The sequence below is a fragment of the Bos taurus genome, chromosome 1 (assembly GCF_002263795.3).
Source record: "Bos taurus isolate L1 Dominette 01449 registration number 42190680 breed Hereford chromosome 1, ARS-UCD2.0, whole genome shotgun sequence".
NCBI lineage: Eukaryota > Metazoa > Chordata > Mammalia > Artiodactyla > Bovidae > Bos > Bos taurus.
Genome location: NC_037328.1, coordinates 151,813,703 through 151,832,853, shown reverse-complemented (window position 1 = coordinate 151,832,853; position 19,151 = coordinate 151,813,703). Strand labels below are relative to the sequence as shown.

Genomic DNA, 19,151 nt, shown 5'->3' with positions numbered 1-19,151 from the left:
CATTGGCAGGTAGATTTTTTTTTTTTTTTTACCACTGAGCCATCAAGGAAGCCTGCACATGTAAACAATTTTCTTTAAATTTTTATTCATGAATGAATACACAGATAATTAATCTGAATGGATCTTGAACCTCAGCTAGAATGAGAATAGCCTATTTGGTTGCTCTGTGCTTCTCTATTTCACACCTTGGATCCCTGACTGTAGCCTGTGAAAGCCCAGAGTTAGGCCCATAATGGCCCTGCCTGGTCACATGGCAATTAAGTAAAGAGCTTCTCAGAATAGCTGCAGTCTTCCCTATATATCCAGGAGCAAAACGGCAAGATTAAAGTGTTCCTGTCATGTCGGTAGTTTAACAAGGAGCATCTATCAGCTCACACCTCCTGAAGGACAATATGGCACTGATGCCCTATGAAGCAGTGTTTCCTAATGTGGAATAGACAGTAATCTTATTTAAAGGAAAATCCATTCTTACAGAACTATATTCTAACATAATGTCATTTAGGCATGTACAAAAATAAACTATCTGAATACCATATGTGTGTAGTTCCTAAGCAACTATCAAACAAAAACAAATTTGTATATCAAACCCAAGGAAATTCAATAAGACACGAATTTAATGTATTGGATGGTTCTGTTTTGCCAAAATAGAATTCCTAAAAACAAAAAAGCATTTATAGCCAAGACATGGAAGTTATCTAAATGTCCATTGACAGACGAATGGTTAAAGAAGATGTGGTATACACACACACACGATGGAATATTACTCAGCCATAAAAATGAAACAATACCATTTGCAGCAACATGGATGGATCTAGAGGTTATCATACCAAGTGAAGTAAGCCAGACAAAGAGAAACAGATATCATATGATACTGGTTATATGTGGAATCTAAAAAAGTGATAGAAACGAACGTATTTACGGAACAGAAACACACTCACAGACTTAGAAAGTAAACTTGTGCTTACCAAAGGGGAAAGATCAAGGAGGCAGGATAAATTAGGAGTTTGGGATTAACATATACACACTGAAATTAAAGTGAAGTATATAAAATAAGTAATCAACAAGGACCTACAGTATAGCACAGAGGACGACACTCAATATCTTGTAGTGACCCAAAATGGAAAAGAATCTCTGTGTGTGTATATATATACACACACTGCTGCTGCTGCTGCTGCTAAGTCGCTTCAGTCGTGTCCAACTCTGTGCGACCCCATAGACAGCAGCCCACCAGGCTCCGCTGTCCCTGGGATTCTCCAGACAAGAATACTGGAGTGGATTGCCATTTCCTTTTCCAATGCATAAAAGAGAAAAGTGAAAGTGAAGTCGCTCAGTCGTGTCTGACTCTTCGCGACCCCATGGACTGCAGACTACCAGGCTCCTCTGTCCATGGATTTTCCAGGCAAGAGTACTGGAGTGGGGTGCCATTGCCTTCTGCAATATATACACACACACACACACTCATATATATATATATATATATATATATATATATATATATATATATATATAAAAAACAGAATCTCCTTGCTGTACACCTGAAACTAACAAAACATTGCAAATTAACCATACTTCAATACATTTTTAAAACAGTACATATTGGTAAGATATATAAAATATGACGCCTGCTGCTCTCAGCTTGCCTTCTTGATCCCATGAGGCCTTGATTCTCCAGCACTCTCCTCACCTACACTGCCATAAAATGATCATTCCCACTCTATGTCATCATCTCATCTGGGTGTTGCTTGCTTTGCATGTCTTATTGATATATTATGTCAGACTTTATTTCCTTTCCTCTCTCAACAGTTCAAGTAGTGCCAGTGGGTGCCAAACACCAGTATCAGTGCAAATGTAAACATGGATTTGAAATTGCATATAGAGCTCTGGTAGCTTAGAGGGTAAAGCATCTGCCTGCAAGGTGGGGGGCCTCGGTTTGATCCCTGGGTCGGGAAGATCCCCTGGAGAAGGGAAGGACAACCCACTCCAGTATTCTTGCCTGGAGAATCCCATGGACGGAGGAGCCTGGTAGGCTACAGTCCACAGGGTCGCAAGGAGTCAGACACGACTGAGCGACTTCACTCACTCACTCATAGAGCCATTAATAAAATAAGAATAAAATTATATTGAATATGTTTTTATAATCATCTAAATAAAAGCAAAAATATTTTCAAACTATCATTCTGACTCCAAAGAATGTAAATGTAAGTTCCATTTTAGGAGGGATGATGTCAATGAAATATGCTTTATATAGTCTTATTCCTCTCAGGGAAGTTGATAGTAACTTAAACGACTATATTCTAGGTCTTCTGTTGAGACTGATATCAGTCTGAGACACATTATTTGGTTTTCCCAAGTAACCTATGAGTTTCTTGTCATTTATCCAAAACTCAGTGACAAATTCAGTTCAGTTCAGTTGCTCAGTCATGTCCGACTCTTTGCGACCCCAAGGACTGCAGCACGCCAGGCCTCCCTGTCTATCATCAACTCCCACAGATTGCTCAAACTCATGTCCATTGAGTCGGTGATGCCATCTAACTATCTCATTCTCTGTCATCCCCTTCTCCTCCTGCCTTCAATCTTTCCCAGCAACAGGGTCTTTTGAGTCAGTTCTTCTCATCAGGTGGCCAAAGTATTGGAGTCTCAGCTTCAGCATCAGTCTTTCCAATGAATATTCAGGACTGATTTCCTTTAGGGTGGACTGGTTGGATCTTCTTGCAGTCCAAAGGACTCTCAAGAGTCTTCTCCAACACCACAGTTCAAAAGCATCAATTCTTCTGTGCTCAGCTTTCTTTATGGTCCAACTCTCACATCCATACATGACTACTGGAAAAGCCATAGCCTTGACTATACAGACCTTTGTTGGCAAAGTAATGTCTCTGCTTTAACTTTCCTTCCAAGGAGTAAGTGTCTTTTAATTTCATGGCTGCAGTCACCATCTGCAGTGATTTTGAAGCCCAAGAAAATAGTCAGCCACTGTTTCTACTGTTTCCCCATCTATTTGCCGTGAAGTGATGGGACCAGATGCCATGATCTTAATTTTTTGAATGTTGAGTTTTAAGCCAGCTTTTTGACTCTCCTCTTTCACTTCCATCAAGAGGCTCTTTAGTTCCTCTTCACTTTCTGCCATAAGGGTGGTGTCATCTCCATTTCTGAGGTTATTGATATTTCTCCCAGCAATCATGATTCCAGCTTGTGCTTCATCCAGCCTGGAATTTTGGATGATGTACTCTGCATATAAGTTAAATAAGCAAGGTGACAATGTACAGCCTTGACATGCTCCTTTCCCAATTTGGAACTGGTCTGTTGTTCCATGTTCGATTCCAACTGCTACTTCCTGACCTGCATACAGATTTCTCAGGGGGCAGGTCAGGTGGTCTGGTAGTCCCATCTCTTTAAGAATTTTCCACAGTTTGTTGTGATCCACACAGTCAAAGGCTTTTGTGTAGTCAATAATGCAGAAGTAGATGTTTTTCTGGAACTCTCTTGCTTTTTCTATGATCCAACAGGTGTTGGCAATTTGATCTCTGGTTCTTCTGCCTTTTCAAAATCTAGCTTGAACATCTGAAAGTTCTTGGTTCACATACTGTTGAAGTCTCGCTTGGAGAATTTTGAGCATTACTTTGCTAGCGTGTGAGATGAGTGTGATTATGCATTAGTTTGAACATTCTTTGGCATTGCCTTTGATTTGTTTCATTTGATTTATTTCAAAGTATTAAATAATATTTCATAGGCTCTAAGTAAATGGGGGAAAAGGGGAGGATAACTGGGAATTTACAAAAATGTATCAGTATATGCTTTTTAAGAAATGAAGTATAGTTGATTTACAATATTATATTAGTTTCTGGGGTATAGCTCAGTGATTCAGTACTTTTACAGATTATATTCAAAGTTATTACAAGATAATAGCTATAAGTCCCTGTGCTATACAAAATATTCTTGTTGCTTATTGATTTTATACATAATAGCTTCATATCTCTTAATCCCGCTAACCCGCCCCTCCCCCCTACCTGCTCCCCTTTGCTAATCACTAGTTTTTTCCTGTGTCTGTGAATCTGTTTCAGTTTTGCTATATACATTAATTTGTACTATTTTTTATATTCCACACATAAACAATACCATACAGTATTTGTGTTTTTCTCTCAGACTTACTTCAGTTCAGTCGCTCAGTCGTGTCTGACTCTTTGCGACCCCATGAACCGCAGCACGCCAGGCCTCCCTGTCCATCACCAACTCCCGGAGTTCACCCAAACCCATGTGCATTGAGTCGGTGATGCCATCCAGCCATCTCATCCTCTGTTGTCCCCTTCTCCTCCTGCCCCCAATCCCTCCCAGCATCAGGGTCTTTTCCAATGAGTCAGACTTACTTAACTAAGGATTAATATTCTCCAAGTCTATCCATGTACCTTCAAGTGGCAACATTCCATTCTTTTTATGATTGAGTATTATTCCATCATACATATATACACCACATCTTTTTAAATCAGTCATCTGTTGATGGGTACTTGGGTGCTTCCATGTCTTGGCTATTGTAAATAATACTGCTATGAACTTTGTGGTGCATGTATCTTTTTGATGAGTATTTTTTAGTGATTTTGTTTTCTTCTTATATATACCCAAGAGAAGAATTGCTGGATCATATGGAAACTCTCTTTTTTTTTTTTAAGGAATCTCCATACTGTTCTGCCAAATGGCTGTACCACTTTACATCTCCACTCAGTGTACAAGGGTTCCCTTTTTCTTTTTTTTTAACTTAAATTTATTTATTTTAATTGGAGGCTAATTACTTTACAATATTGTATTGGTTTTGCCATACATCAACATGAATCTGCCACAGGTGTACACGTGCTCCCCATCCTGAACCCCCCTCCCACCTCCCTCCCCATACCATCCCTCTGGGTCATCCCAGTGCACCAGCTCCAAGCATCCTGTATCATGCATCGAACCTGGACAGGCAATTCGTTTCTTATATGATATTATGCATGTTTCAATGCCATTCTCCCAAATCATCCCACCCTCTCCCTCTCCCACAGAGTCCAAAACACTGTTCTACACATCTGTGTCTCTTTTGCTGTCTTGCATACAGGGTTATTGTTACCATCTTTCTAAATTCCATATATATGTGTTAATATACTGTATTGGTGTTTTTCTTTCTGGCTTACTTAACTCTGTATAATAGGCTCCAGTTTCATCCACCTCATTAGAACTGATTCAAATGTATTCTTTTTAATGGCTGAGTAATACTCCATTGTGTATATGTACCACAGCTTTCTTATCCATTCATCTGCTGATGGACATCTAGGTTGCTTCCATGTCCTGGCTATTATAAACAGTGCTGCGATGAACATTGAAGTACACATGTCTCTTTCAATTCTGGTTTCTTCGGTGTATACACCCAGCAGTGGGATTGCTGGGTCATAAGGCAGATCTATTTCCAGTTTTTTAAGGAATCTCCACACTGTTCTCCATAGTGGCTGTACTAGTTTGCATTCCCACCAACAGTGTAAGAGGGTTCCCTTTTCTCCACATCCTCTCATTCATTGCTTGTAGACTTTTGGATCACATGACTGGCATGAAATAGTACCTCATTATGGTTTTGATTTTCATTTCTCTGATAATGAGTGATGTTGAGCATTTTTTCATGTGTTTGTTAGCCATCTGTATGTCTTCCTTGGAGAAATGTCTGTTTAGTTCTTTGGCCCATTTTTTGATTGGGTCGTTTATTTTTCTGGGATTGAGCTGCAGGAGTTGCTTGTATATTTTTGAGATTAGTTATTTGTCAGTTGCTTCATTTGCTATTATTTTCTCCCATTCTGAAGGCTGTCTTTTCACCTTGCTTTTTCCATATTCTCTCAAACATTTGTTATTTTGATGTTTGCTATTCTGTCAGGTGTGAAGATATATCTCATCATGGTTTGTATTTTTCTGATGATTAGCAATGTTGAGCATCTTTTCATGTCCCTGCTGGCCATCTGTATGTCTTCTTTGGAGAAATATCTGTTTAGGTCTTCTCTCTTTTTTTTAATTGGATTTTTTTTTTTTTTTTGGATTGAGTTGTATGAACTCTCTCTCTTTTGAATATTAACCCCTCATGAGACATTTTTCACAAATATTTTCTCCTGCTCCCTGTGTTGTGTTTTAGCTGTGTCAGTGGCTTCCTTTCCTGAGAAAAAGCTTTTACGTTTAATTTAATCCTGTTTCTTTATTTTTGCTTTTCTTTCTTTTACCTGAGAAGACAGTTCCAAAAAATATTGCTGTGATTCATGCCTGTGTTCTCTTGTGAGAGTTTTGTGGTTTCTGGTCTTAAACCTACTTTGAGTTTATTGTTGTATATAGTGTAAAGAAATGTTTTAATGTCATTGTTTTACATACAGCTGTCCATTTTCTCACACCACTAGTTGAAGAGATTGTATTTTCTCCATCGTACATTCTTGCTTTTTTCTGTCATAGGTAGATTAATTGGCCATAAGTATGTGGGTTTATTTCTGGGCTCCCTGTTCTGTTTCATTGATCTATGGATCTGTTTTTGTATCAGTACCTTGCTATTTTGATTATTGCAGCTTTGTAGTATAGTCTGAAGTCTGGGAGAATGGAATCTCCAGCTTTTTTTTTTTTCCAAGTTTGTTTTGGCAAGTCAGGGTCTTTTGTGGTTTCATTTGAATTTTAAGATTTTTTTCTAGTTCTGTGAAAAATTTTCATGGGTATTTTGATAGAAATTGCATTAAATCTGTAGATTGTTTTGTGTAGCATGGCCATTTTAACAATAGTAATTCTTCCAACCCAAGGGCAAATGATATCTTTTATTTCTTTGTATCATTTTAAATTTTCTTTTTTTTTATGAACTTACATGCTTTTATTTTTTTTAATCTTTTTTAAATATAAATTTATTTATTTTAACTGGAGGTTAATTACTTTACAATATTTTATTGGTTTTGCCATACATCAACATGAATCCACCACAGGTATACACGTGTTCCCCATCCCGAACCCCCCTTGTATAATATAATAAATGAAATGAACTGCCAGTCCAAGTTCGATGCATGATACTGGTTGCTTGGGTCTGGTGCACTGGGATGACCCAGAGGGATGGTACAGGGAGGGAGGAGGGAGGGGGGTTCAGGATGGGGAACATTTTAAATTTTCTGTATCAATGTTTTATTGTTTTCGAGTATAGGTCTTTTCCTTCCTTGGTATTTTATTCTTTTTGATACAATTTTAAATGGGATTGATTTTTTGCTTTCTCTTTCTGAGAGTTCATTATTAGTATACAGAAAAGCAATAGATTTCTGTATATTAATCTTGTGTCCTGTGACTTTGCTTAATGCATTTATTGGTTCTGATACTTTTGGGGTAGAGCCTTTAGGATATTCTGCATAAAGTCTCATTCCATCTGCAAATAGGGACAGTTTTGTTTCTTCTCTTCCAGTTTGGATGCCTTTTATTTCTTTTCCTTATCGGATTGCTCTGGCTAGAACTTTCAAAATTACATTAAATAGAGGTAGTGAGAGTGAATATCCTTGTCTTGTTCCTAAAGTTAGAGGAAAACCTTTCTGCTTTTCTCCATTGCATATGATATTAGCTGTAGCTTTGTCTTAGATGGTCTTTATTATGTTAAGATATGTTCCTTCTATACCCACTTTTGGAGAAGGAAATGGCAACCCACTCCAGTGTTCTTGCCTGGAGAGTCCCAGGGATGGGGGAGCCTGGTGGGCTGCCGTCCATGGGGTCGCACAGAGTCGGACACGACTGAAGCGACTTAGCAGCAGCATACCCACTTTGATCATGAATGGAGGTTGAATTTGTTAGATGCTTTTTGTGCGTATGTTGAGATGATCGTGTGATTTTATGTCTTTCCTTCTGTTAATGTGGTATATCACACTGATTCACTTGTGTACTTTCAGCCATTCTCGTGCGCCTGGAATCAATCGGACTTGACATGTGGTTTATGAAGCTTTTATATTCTATTGGATTCAGTTTGCTAACACTTTGTTGAGAAGTTTCACATCCTTTACTCATCTAAGATATTGGCATATAATTTTCTCTTTTTTTCTGGAGTGTCTTTGGTTTTGGTTTCAGGATATTGGTGGCCTTGTGGAATGAATTTGGGAGTGTTATGTCCTCTTGAATATTTTCGAATAGGTATTAGTTCTTCTCTACATGTTTAGTAGAATTCCCTTGTAGTATAATGAATCTTAATGAATTATTTGATTGAAATAAGCTTAGATTTTTAACACCCAACTATCTTTCTAAGAAATAATTAAGTAACCATATTAAATCATTGGGATGTTTTGTTTGTATTCCCCCAATACAAACAAAACTAAAACTTCCCTGAAGTTTAAACTTTTCCTAAAGTTTTAGTTCACCTAAAACCTTCCTTTTTATCTTCTAGATTTACTCCTGAACCTTATGAGATTTCTTCAGGAGAGAACATCATTGGCCAGGAATTGAGTGCTCTGAGAGATTCATCTTTTGTATTGGAGGACAATGGAAGCGACCATTTGGTTTATGTTCCAAGCCAGATGCTTATGCCACAGAAATTAATGACTAAGTATGAAAAAGATTGGAATTCTGAAGCAACTGCAAGTCTCACATCTGGTAAGGAAATGAAAAGTTGTACTGAATAACTTGATCTTCATCTTTTTAACACTAATAGAGAATCAAATAAACAAGTCTGGTATAAAAAGCAACTTTTTTTCAAGTTCAAGATGGTGGCTACAACTGCTGTTTTTATTTGATTTGAAGATTTAAATGGTCACAGGTACCACTCTGGAAATCACTGGTAAGCCCTAAGAAACTTCCCTGATATTCTCACCAAACTTGAGATTTCTCTAGAAGCCACAATTTAGGTTAGTGTGATGTAGAAGGAGGCAATATAGAGAAATAACATAGAGGCTCTTTATTTCTTCTTCACTTTCTGCCATAAGGGAGGTGTCATCTGCATATCTGAGGTTATTGATATTTCTCCCAGCAATCTTGATTCCAACTTATGCTTCCTCCAGCCTGCGTTTCTCATGATGTACTCTGCATAGAAGTTAAATAAGCAGGGTGACAATATACAGCCTTGATGTACTCCTTTTCCTATTTGGAACCAGTCTGTTGTTCCATGTCCAGTTCTAACTGTTGCTTCCTGACCTGCATACAGATTTCTCAGGAGGCAGGTCAGGTGGTCTGGTTTTCCCATCTCTTTCAGAATTTTCCACAGTTTATTGTGATCCACACAGTAAACAGCTTTGGCATAGTTAATAAAGCAGAAATAGATGTTTTTCTGGAACTCTCTTGCTTTTTCAATGATCCAGCAGATGTTGGCAAATTGATCTGTGGTTCCTCTGCCTTTTCTAAAACCAGCTTGAACATCTGGATGTTCACGGTTCACGTATTGCTGAAGCCTGGCTTGGAGAATTTTGAGCATTACTTTACTAGCATGTGAGATGAGTGCAGTTGTGTGGTAGTTTGAGCATTCTTTGGCATTGCCTTTTACAGCAGCTCAAAGACAATTTGTATCAGAATTACCTGGAAACTCCTAAGCACAGATTCCTAAGCCTTTCTCAGTACTACTGCTTCATATTTAGGGGTGTGTGTGGTTTTATAACCACCCTAGGTGATCTCTGTAGGTACTCGTTTTTGAGATCCACTATCCTTCTGGAAGCATATCTGTAAACCAGCAGCATCAGCACCACCTGGGAACCTAGAACTGCACTCGTCCTGGATCTTCTGAAGCAGAAACTGGGGAGGTGGGGCTCAGCCCTTTGATTTTTAACAAGCAACACAGGTGATTCGCATCCAGGCTGAAGTTTAAGAACCATTGTTCATGCTACCCGAGAAGGCAATGGCACCCCACTCCAGTACTCTTGCCTGGAAAATCCCATGGATGGAGGACCCTGGAAGGCTGCAGTCCATGGGGTCACGAAAAGTCGGACACGACTGAACTTCCCTTTCACTTTTCACTTTCATGCATTGTAGAAGGAAATGGCAACCCACTCCAGTGTTCTTGCCTGGAGAATCCCAGTTACAGGGGAGCCTGGTGGGCTGCCGTCTATGGGGTCGCACAGAGTCAGACACGACGGAAGTGATTTAGCAGCATCAGCAGCATGTAGACATTATATAGCAATACCATTACACATTTGACCAAGACCTCCACAATATAAAAATTCCTTGGAAAATTCAGTTCCTCTTAATTACTCACCAATGGATTACACATAGTTCTTTGGAATTATGTAATGAAAAATGATGGTTTAATTCTAATTAAATTCAGCTGTTGACCCAATGGTGCTGCTGCTGCTGCTAAGTCGCTTCAGTCGTGTCCGACTCTGTGCGACCCCATAGACGGCAGCCCACCAGGCTCCCCCGTCCCTGGGATTCTCCAGGCAAGAACACTGGAGTGGGTTGCCATTTCCTTCTCCAATGCATGAAAGTGAAACGTGAAAGTGAAGTCGCTCAGTCGTTCCCGACTCTTAGCGACCCCATGGACTGCAGCCTATCAGGCTCCTCCATCCATGGGATTTTCCAGGCAAGAATACTGGAGTGGGTTGCCATTGCCTTCTCTGACCCAGTGGTGAGCCCAGCACTTTTAAAGATGCTCTGTTAATTAATACTTAAGGCATGATTAGTTTACTGTCAAGATTAAAAAGGGACAGGATCATTTTTTAAAATGCGAAATACCAATCCAAACTCAGCCTAGGGCTCACTGATAGCTTTAGGTGGTCCCTGGCCTTAGGACAACTTCAATTGATGTTCTTTTCAATGAATTTTATTAAGTAATGAGAAGGAACACTTCCATCTTAAAACTAGTCTGGAGTTGTTCACAAGGGAATTTTCCTGGATTTTACTTAACGTTTTTATTGGGTTGGACAAAAATTTCATTTGGATTTTGCTGTAACACCCAAACAAATTGTCCAATATTTTTCTAACTTGACTGCGATCTATAGTCAGCTTTTTTTTTTTTTTTTTTTAAGCCAATGTATCTTTTTACTTTGAATCAACCGTAAGGTATTAAAGCTGGAAAGGTGTTTAGTGATTTGTGGTTGTTGTTGTTCAGTCACCAAGTTGTGTCAGCTCTGCGACCTCATTTAGTGGTTAGCTCTTGCAAATTCACCTGGAGGTGATTCCATCCTGCTCCGCCCCAAGAGGCATATTGAAGTGTCTGGAGACACTTTAGTTTTCATAACTGGAAGATGCTACTGGCAGCTAGTGGGTAGAGGCCGCGGATACTGCTAAACACCCTGCAGTGCGCACTGGACAGGCCCTCATGACAAAGAATTATCCAGTCAGTGTCACTAGTGAAAGAAACCCTGTTAGGAGAAACTCCATGCCAAGATTATGAAACTAAAAGACCAGTTCAGTATAGGACTCATGATTTCTGCACACTGTCCACAGGTTCCCAGTACATCCTCAGGATTCTGCTAGTTTTTAAGAAAAATTATACAGATACTATCATACCATATAAAATTTTATTACAGTCACAAATGAGACAATTTAGCAAACAGATGTTTGTGGTGTGGAATACATTCTTTGGCATGTATGTTTACAGGGGCTTCCCAGCTGGCTCAGTAGTAAAGAATCCACCTGCCAGTACAGGAAATGCAGGAGACTTGGGTTCAATCCCTGGGTCAGGAAGCTCTCCTAGAGGAGTAAATGGCAACATATTCCAGTATTCTTGCCTGGGAAATTCCATGGACAGAGGAGCCTGGTGGGCTACAGTCCATGGGGTCACAAAGAGTTGGATGTAACTGAGCACACACACACAGGGTTACGTAGTTCTATTCAGTTACATATCCCGTTTTTCACATATGTTATACATTTTACATATTTCTGCAAGCTTCATACTGATTTTTCTGTGCTCTCATAATGTTTCTCTCTGTGAAGGAATGTCTTAACTGTTTACCTCTTGAACACTTAAGCTTGCTTCCAATTTTTGCTGTTATGTGCTGAATTTGAATGCATATATCTTCTGCTACACTAAAATCTGTACTGGAATTAAATGCAGCAGAATTGGCTTCTGAGTCACACATTAAAACCATCCCCTAGCTGAACATCCTCCTTTCATATTAGTACATGTGAAAAAGAGGTCAGTGGTAGAATTGGGGTTATGTCTGATCTGCAGTCACATGTCTCATGAATGCTTTAGGAAATCTCAACCATCTGGATGCTCTTTGGGAGATAAACTGAGTCTTCTGTTCATATTAAACTGTAGACAGGTTGTGGCATTCACTTTTGTTCAGGAATTTATTGTGTAGTTATTACAGTTTGGGTGACTTCCTTGAAGATTTTGAGTATGGCAGAACTAATGTGAACTGTGAGTTCAAGATATGTGGATGATTTGACTTCACAGGTTGCTTCTGTAGGTCTCATGCAATCATTTGTTGCAATTACTAAAGCAATGGTCTACAGTGTTAGCAACACTTTTTTCATCGGGACTCTTTGATAATGGAATAAAACGTGGACAGCTGAAGAAATAATTGGGTGATGTTAGTGGTGGCGATGGACGAAGCAGTGGCAGCCCTTACCACTGGTGTGTGTGTTAGTTACTCAGTCGTGTCCAACTCTTTGCGACCCCGTGGACTGTAGCCTTCCAGGCTCCACAGTCCATGGAATTCTCCAGGCAAGAATACTGGACCGGGTAAGCTATTCCCTTCTTCAGGGTACCTTCCCAAACCAGAGATCAAACCAGTGTCTCCTGCATTGCAGGCAGATTCTTTCCTGTCTAAGCCACCAGGGACACCAGGGCTTACTATAGGAAAGGACTCTGCCAAGCATGCAAGTGAATTTCCTATGAATATTAATGCAGCAAATGTGTATTTGGCTCCTGTTCTGAATTAAACCCTTTGCTAGTCTTAGAGAGATTAAAAAAAAAAAAAAAAGATTCAGACAGAGGCCCTGTCTTAAAAGGAGACTATAATCTGATAGAGTATACTCTGTGTGTACAAAAAAATAAATGCCTAATACAAGTCAGAAAGTATTCAGTTCAAAAAAGTGCAGATGGAATGCTTTGGGGACCAATATTGATTTCAGCATTGCATACACTGTCTCACTTGATGGAACAATGCATTAGGAATAATAGCAACTAATAATAGTAATAAGTTACTGCTTCTTTACTATGTGCAACTACATGCCAGGCACTGTGCTAAACTCTTTATAAATTAACACATGACTTCATTTCATCCGTACCCCCCAAATCTATCATTATTGTAATGACTATTATATTTTACAGATGATGACATGAATGCAAAGAACCACAAGCACAAATTATAAGCACAGAGCCAGAATTCAAACCCGTGCCCATTTCCACAAAAATGCTAACTCTTTAAAAAAATTTTTTAATTGGAGGAAAATTGCTTTACAGTGTTGTGTTGGTTTCTGCCATCTAACAACTTGAATCAGCTATAATTATACATATGTCCTCTCCTTGAGCCTCTTTCCCCTCCTCCCATCCCTCTCCTCTAGGTCATCACGGAGCACCAGGCTGGGCTCCTTGTGTTATACAGCAGCTTCCCACTGTCTCTTTTACACGTGGTGGGGTATGTATGTCAGTGCTGGTCTCTCCATCCGTCCCACCCTTTCCTTCCCTCTCTGTGTCCACAAGTCATTCTCCACTAAGTTCACCCGTACCGCTTTTCTAGATTCCATATATGTGTGTTAATATACGACGCTTGCTTTTCTCTTTTTGACTCCGTTCACTGTGTATACACTCTATATTCATCCACCTCCATAGAACTGACTCAGATTCATTCTTTTCCTGGTTGAGTAGTACTCTGTTGTATATATGTGCCACATCTTTTTTTATAGCTAGGCTGCTTCCATGTCCTGGCTATTGTAAATAGTGCTGCAGTGAGCATAGGAGTACATGTGTCTTTTAGAGTTTTGGCTTTCTCAGGGATATGCCCAGGAGTGAGACTGTTGTGTCATATGGTGGATTTATTCCTGGTTTTTAAAGAAATGTCCATACTGTTCCCCATTAAGGTTATATCAGTTTACATTCCCACTAAGAGTATAGGAGGGTTCCCTTGTCTCCATATCTTCTCCAGAAGTTGTCTGTAGATTTTTTGATAATGGCCATTCTGGCTGGGATGAACTGATAGCTCATTTTAGTTGATTTGCATTTCTGTAATAATGAGCACTGTTGAGCATTTTTCATGTATTTATTAGCCATGTGTATGTGTTCTTTGGAGAAATGTCTGTTTCAGTCTGCCTGTTTTTTGACTAGGCTGTTTGCTTTTCTGATATTGAGCTGTATGAGCTGCCTATATATTTTGGAGATTAATCCTTTGTCAGGTCTTCCATCTGCAATTATTTTCTACTCTTCTGAGGGTTGTCTTTTAATCTTTATAGTTTCCTTTGCTTCCAACTTTTAAAGCTCTGACCTTTTATTAGGTTACACTGTTTATGTTTGTTTTTATTTCCTTTACTCTAGGAAATGGGTCAAAGAGGATATTGGTGTAATTTATGTGGAAGAATGTACTGCCAATGTTTTCCTCTAAGATCTTTATAGTTTCTGGTCTTATATTAAAGTCTGTAATCCATGTTGAGTTTCTTTTTTGTATGGTGTTAGAAAATGCTCTAGTTTCATTCTTTTACATATAGCTGTACAGTTTTCCAAGCACTGTTCATTGAAGAGATTGTCTTTTCTCCATTGTACATTCTTGCCGCCTTTGTCAAAGACAGGTTGCCCATAGGTGTGTGGGTTTACCTCTGGGCTTTCTGTCTCATTCCATTGGTCTATATTTCTGTTTTTCTGCCAGTACCATACTTTCTTAATGACTGTGGCTTTGTAGTATAGTCTGAAGTCAGGAAGGTTGATTTCTCCAGCTCAGTTTTTCTTTCTGAAGATTGCGTTGACTATTCAGATCTTTTGTGTTTCCATATAAATTGTGAACTTTTTTTGTTCTAGTTCTGGTGAAAAATGCCATTGGTAGTTTGATAAAGATTACATTGAATCTGTAGATCGCTTGGGGTAATATAATCATTTTCAAAGTATTTATTCTTCCAATCCAAAAGCTTGGTATATCTCTCCATCTGTTTATGTCGTCTTTGATTTCTTTCATCAGTGACTTATAGTTTTCTGTATACAGGTCCTTTGTCTCTTTAGGTGGGTTTATTCCTAGGCATTTTATTATTGTTGCAGTGGTGAATGGGATTGTTTCCTTAATTTCTCTTTCTGATTTTTCATTGTTAGTATATAGGAAAGCTAGGAATTTCATGTATTAATTTTATATCCTGCAACTTTACTATATTCTTGATTAGCTCTAGTAATTTTCTGGTGACATTTTTAGTGTTTTCTAAGTACAATATCTGCAAACAGTAAGAATTTTACTTCTTTTCCAATCTGGATTCCTCTTATTTCTTTTTATTCTCTTATTACTGTGGCTAGGACTTCCAAAACTATGTTGAATAATAATGGTGAGAGTGGGCACCCTTGTCTTGTTCCTCATCTCAGAAAAAATATTTTCAGTTTTTCACCACTGAGAATAATGTTTGCTTTGGATTTGTCATATATGGTTTTTATTTTGTTGAGGTATGTTCCTTCTATGCTTACTTTCTGGAGAGTTTTTTTTTTTTATTATAGTAAATGAGTGTTGAATTTTGCTGAAAGCTTTCTCTGCATCTATTGAGATGATCATGTGATTTTTATCTTTCAGTTTGTTAATATAGTATATCACATTGATTGATTTGTGTATATTGAAGAATTCTTGCATCCTTGGGATAGAGCCCACTTGGTCATGATGTATCATCTTTTTAATGTATTTTTGGACCCTGTTTCCTGGAATTTTGTTGAGAATTTTGGCATCTGTATTCATCAGTGATACTAGTATGTGATTTTTTCTGTGGTTTGTCTTGTTTTGGTATCAGGATGATGGTGGATTAGTAGAATGAGTTTGGGAATTTTCCTTCCTTTGCAATTTTCTGGAAGAGTTGAGCAAGATAGGTGTTAGCTCTTCTCTAAACTTTTCATAGAACTTGCCTGTGAAACCATCTGGCCCGAGGTTTTTGCTTGTTGGAAGATTTTTTTACTATAGTTTTGATTTCCGTTCTTGTGATTGGTTTGTTCATATTTTCTGTTTCTTTCTGGTTCAGTCTTGAAAAGTTTTAATTTCCTAAAAATGTGTCCATTTATTCAAGGTTGTGTGTTTTATTGGCACACAGTTGCTTGTAGTAACCTCTTATGATACATTGTATTTCTGTGTCGTCTGTTGTAATTTCTTCTTTTTCATTTCTAATTTTATTGGGTTGACTCTTTTTTCCTTGAAGAGTTTGGCTAATGATTTGTCATTTTTTTTCATCTTCTCAAAGAAAAAGCTTTTGGTTTTATTGATTTTTGCTATTGTTTCCTTCATTTCTTTTTCATTTATTTCTGCTTGGACCTTTATGATTTATTTTCTTCTACTAGCTTTGGGATTTTTATGTTCGTCTGTTTCTAATTGCTTTAGATGAAAGGTTATTTATCTGATGTTTCTCCTCTTTCTTGAGGTAGGTTTGTGTTGCTGTAAACTTCCCTCTTAGCACTGCTTTTACTGCATCCCACAGGTTTTGAGGTGACAGGTTTTCACTGTCATTTGTTGTTTCTAGGTATTTTTTTTTTTATTCCCTCTTTATTTCTTCACTGAACTCTTGGTTATTCAGAATAAATAATTCTTGGTTATTTATTCTCCATATATTTGTGTGTTTTTTTTTTCCCCTATGCTGCTGCTGCTGCTGCTGCTAAGTTGCTTCAGTCGTGTCCGACTCTGTCCACCAGGCTCCTCCATCCATGGGATTTTCCAGGCAAGAGTGCTGGAGTGGGGTGCCATTGCCTCCTCCATAGTTGATACCTAATCTTTTAGCACTGTGGTCAGAAAAGATATTTGTTACAAGATCAGTTTTTAAAAGATTTACCACAGCTTAATTTGTGACTCAAGATGTGATCTATCCTGGAGAATGTTCCATATGAAGTTGAGAAAAAAGTGAAATCTACTGTTTTTGGATGAAATGTCCTGTAGATATGAATTAGGTCCATCTGGTTCAATGCATCCTTTAGAGCTTGTCTGTCCTTACTAATTTTCTGTCTGCATGGTCTGTCCATTGGTGTAAGTGGGTGTTAAAGTCCCCGACTGTCCTGTGTTACTGTCGGTTCCCTCCCTAATAGCCAGTACTAGCAGTGTTAGTCGCTCAGTCGTGTCCAGCTCTGTGTGACCCCAAAGCCTGCAGCCCTCCAGTCTCCTCTGTCCATGGGATTATCCAGGCAAGAATACTGGCATGGTTTGCCATTCCCTTCTCCAGAGGATCTCCCCGACCCAGGGATTGAACCTGGGTCTCCTGCATCATAGGCAGATTCTTTACCGTCTGAGCTACAGCAAACCATTAACATAATAAAAGACACTCCAGGTGATTTTCTTTCTATTCCATTTGCATTTTTCAATTTGCCACAATCAACGGATAAGACCCTGATGCTGGGAGGGATTGGGGGCAGGAGGAGAAGGGGACGACAGAGGATCAGATGGCTGGATGACATCACCGACTTGATGGACGTGAGTCTGAGTGAACTCTGGGAGTTGGTGATGGACAGGGAGGCCTGGCGTGCTGCGATTTATGGGGTTGCAAAGAGTCGGACATGACTGAGCAACTGAACTGACTGACTATTAAAAAAAACTAACCAGTTTTCTGTGAAAACAGACTCTTCAGGTGCTTCTGCACAGGTATACATATGCACACACATATACAATAACATAGCATATATATATATGTGTGTGTGTATATATATATAACTGAATAAGCCTTTCTAAAAATCTCTATCTTCTTAAAAATAAGTACTTTTTTGCTGTCTGGATCAGTCATCACACAAGGCTTAATATGTAGGGCAACATATATATAAAACCAAACACTAATTTTCCTGGCTGTGACCAACATGGAAAAATAACAGTTGTTAGCATTTGCCTCAGAAGCAGCAGCAGCATATATTGAGATATTCCTATGTTGTATGCATCAGTTCAGTTCAGTTCAGTCACTCAGTCATGTCCAACTCTTTGCGACCCCAAAGAGAAGAGAGAAAAAAAGAATAAAAACATGAATCAAAAAAGAGGACAGCAATCAAGCCTTAAGTGGTAATTAATACCATAAGCTAGATTAACAAAAATACAAAATCAAAAGCATTGAAAATGCAATAAAACTAAAAAGTACTGTAAAAACAAAAAAAAAGAAATAATTTTTTTTAGAAATAAAATGTTTTAAAAAGGAAAAATTGCATCAAAAATAAAAATTAAAGGATTAATAAAAAGCAACATTTGAATAATACAAAAGATGAAAAAGAAAATATACATGGAGAAAGTGATAGTAATAAAAATGTCCTCCTGCATCCTCCATTGTCCTCTCCACATAGTGAGCTCCAGCCAATCTGCCTAATCAGGAAGTCCTCCAGTTTTCTAGGCAGGTCTCTAGACCTGCTGTGTGGTCAGCTCAGATCAGACCTGGCCTTACTCCAGTTTGTAGTTGCTCCCAAAACCCACAGTTGCCCCCAAAGTTCACAGTCTCAGGCTAATTGCAGGAATTTAATCCTATGCATCTGTGGCTCCATGAACAAATCCCCTTGCTTTCCTTTGCTCACACAGCCGCTGGTGGCTCTCTGGTTTGGGGCCTGCCTCTGCTTGTAGGCCACCCTCCAGTGTCTGTTCCCTTCCCAGACCAGAGCGAGTAAAAGTAGCAGCTTACTAGGGCTCACTTACTCAGTCAGGCCAGGGAAAGAGAGGGGTATGAAAGCCGTAACTGGGGTGTTTGGGGAGCGCCTTCTGCAGCCCAGGCCTGCGGGAAGTTGCTCCAGTTTGAGGCAGGTCATGCACTCTCCCAAGGGAGTCGGCCCTGAGTCCTGTGTCCCTTGACCGAGGCCAGTTACATAGGCTCCTAGGAAGGCGTGGGCAGTAGCTGTCCCCGGTCATGGCTTAGTGACAGCTGCTATCTCTAGGGTTGGGGCCGCAGTGGTGATATTTTCTCTCCTGCCTCAGGCACTCGCCCTGGCTTTGGCAGCGGCCAGCTGGCTTGCATTCCCCTCTCTGGATCACAAACTGCACTCACATCTAGTTTGCCTCAGCTGCTCTTGCTGGCTTTGGCAGCAGCTGGGCGTATCTACTCCTGCGGCTGCACGGTTCACAGCTGTGGCCTGTCACACCTAGGGCATTCACAATGGTGAGTTCCTG

The 19,151-nt window shown here is 39.2% G+C and overlaps 1 protein-coding gene across 1 annotated transcript in view; it reads left to right on the top strand.

The window, feature by feature from the left end:
- Window positions 1-19,151, top strand: part of COL6A5 (collagen type VI alpha 5 chain) — a 159,361-nt gene that overhangs the window by 106,876 nt on the left and 33,334 nt on the right. The window contains exon 37 of the mRNA XM_024997170.2: window positions 8,384-8,589. Coding sequence (XP_024852938.1) covers window positions 8,384-8,589 — 206 coding nt within the window. The remainder of the gene's footprint in view (window positions 1-8,383; window positions 8,590-19,151) is intronic.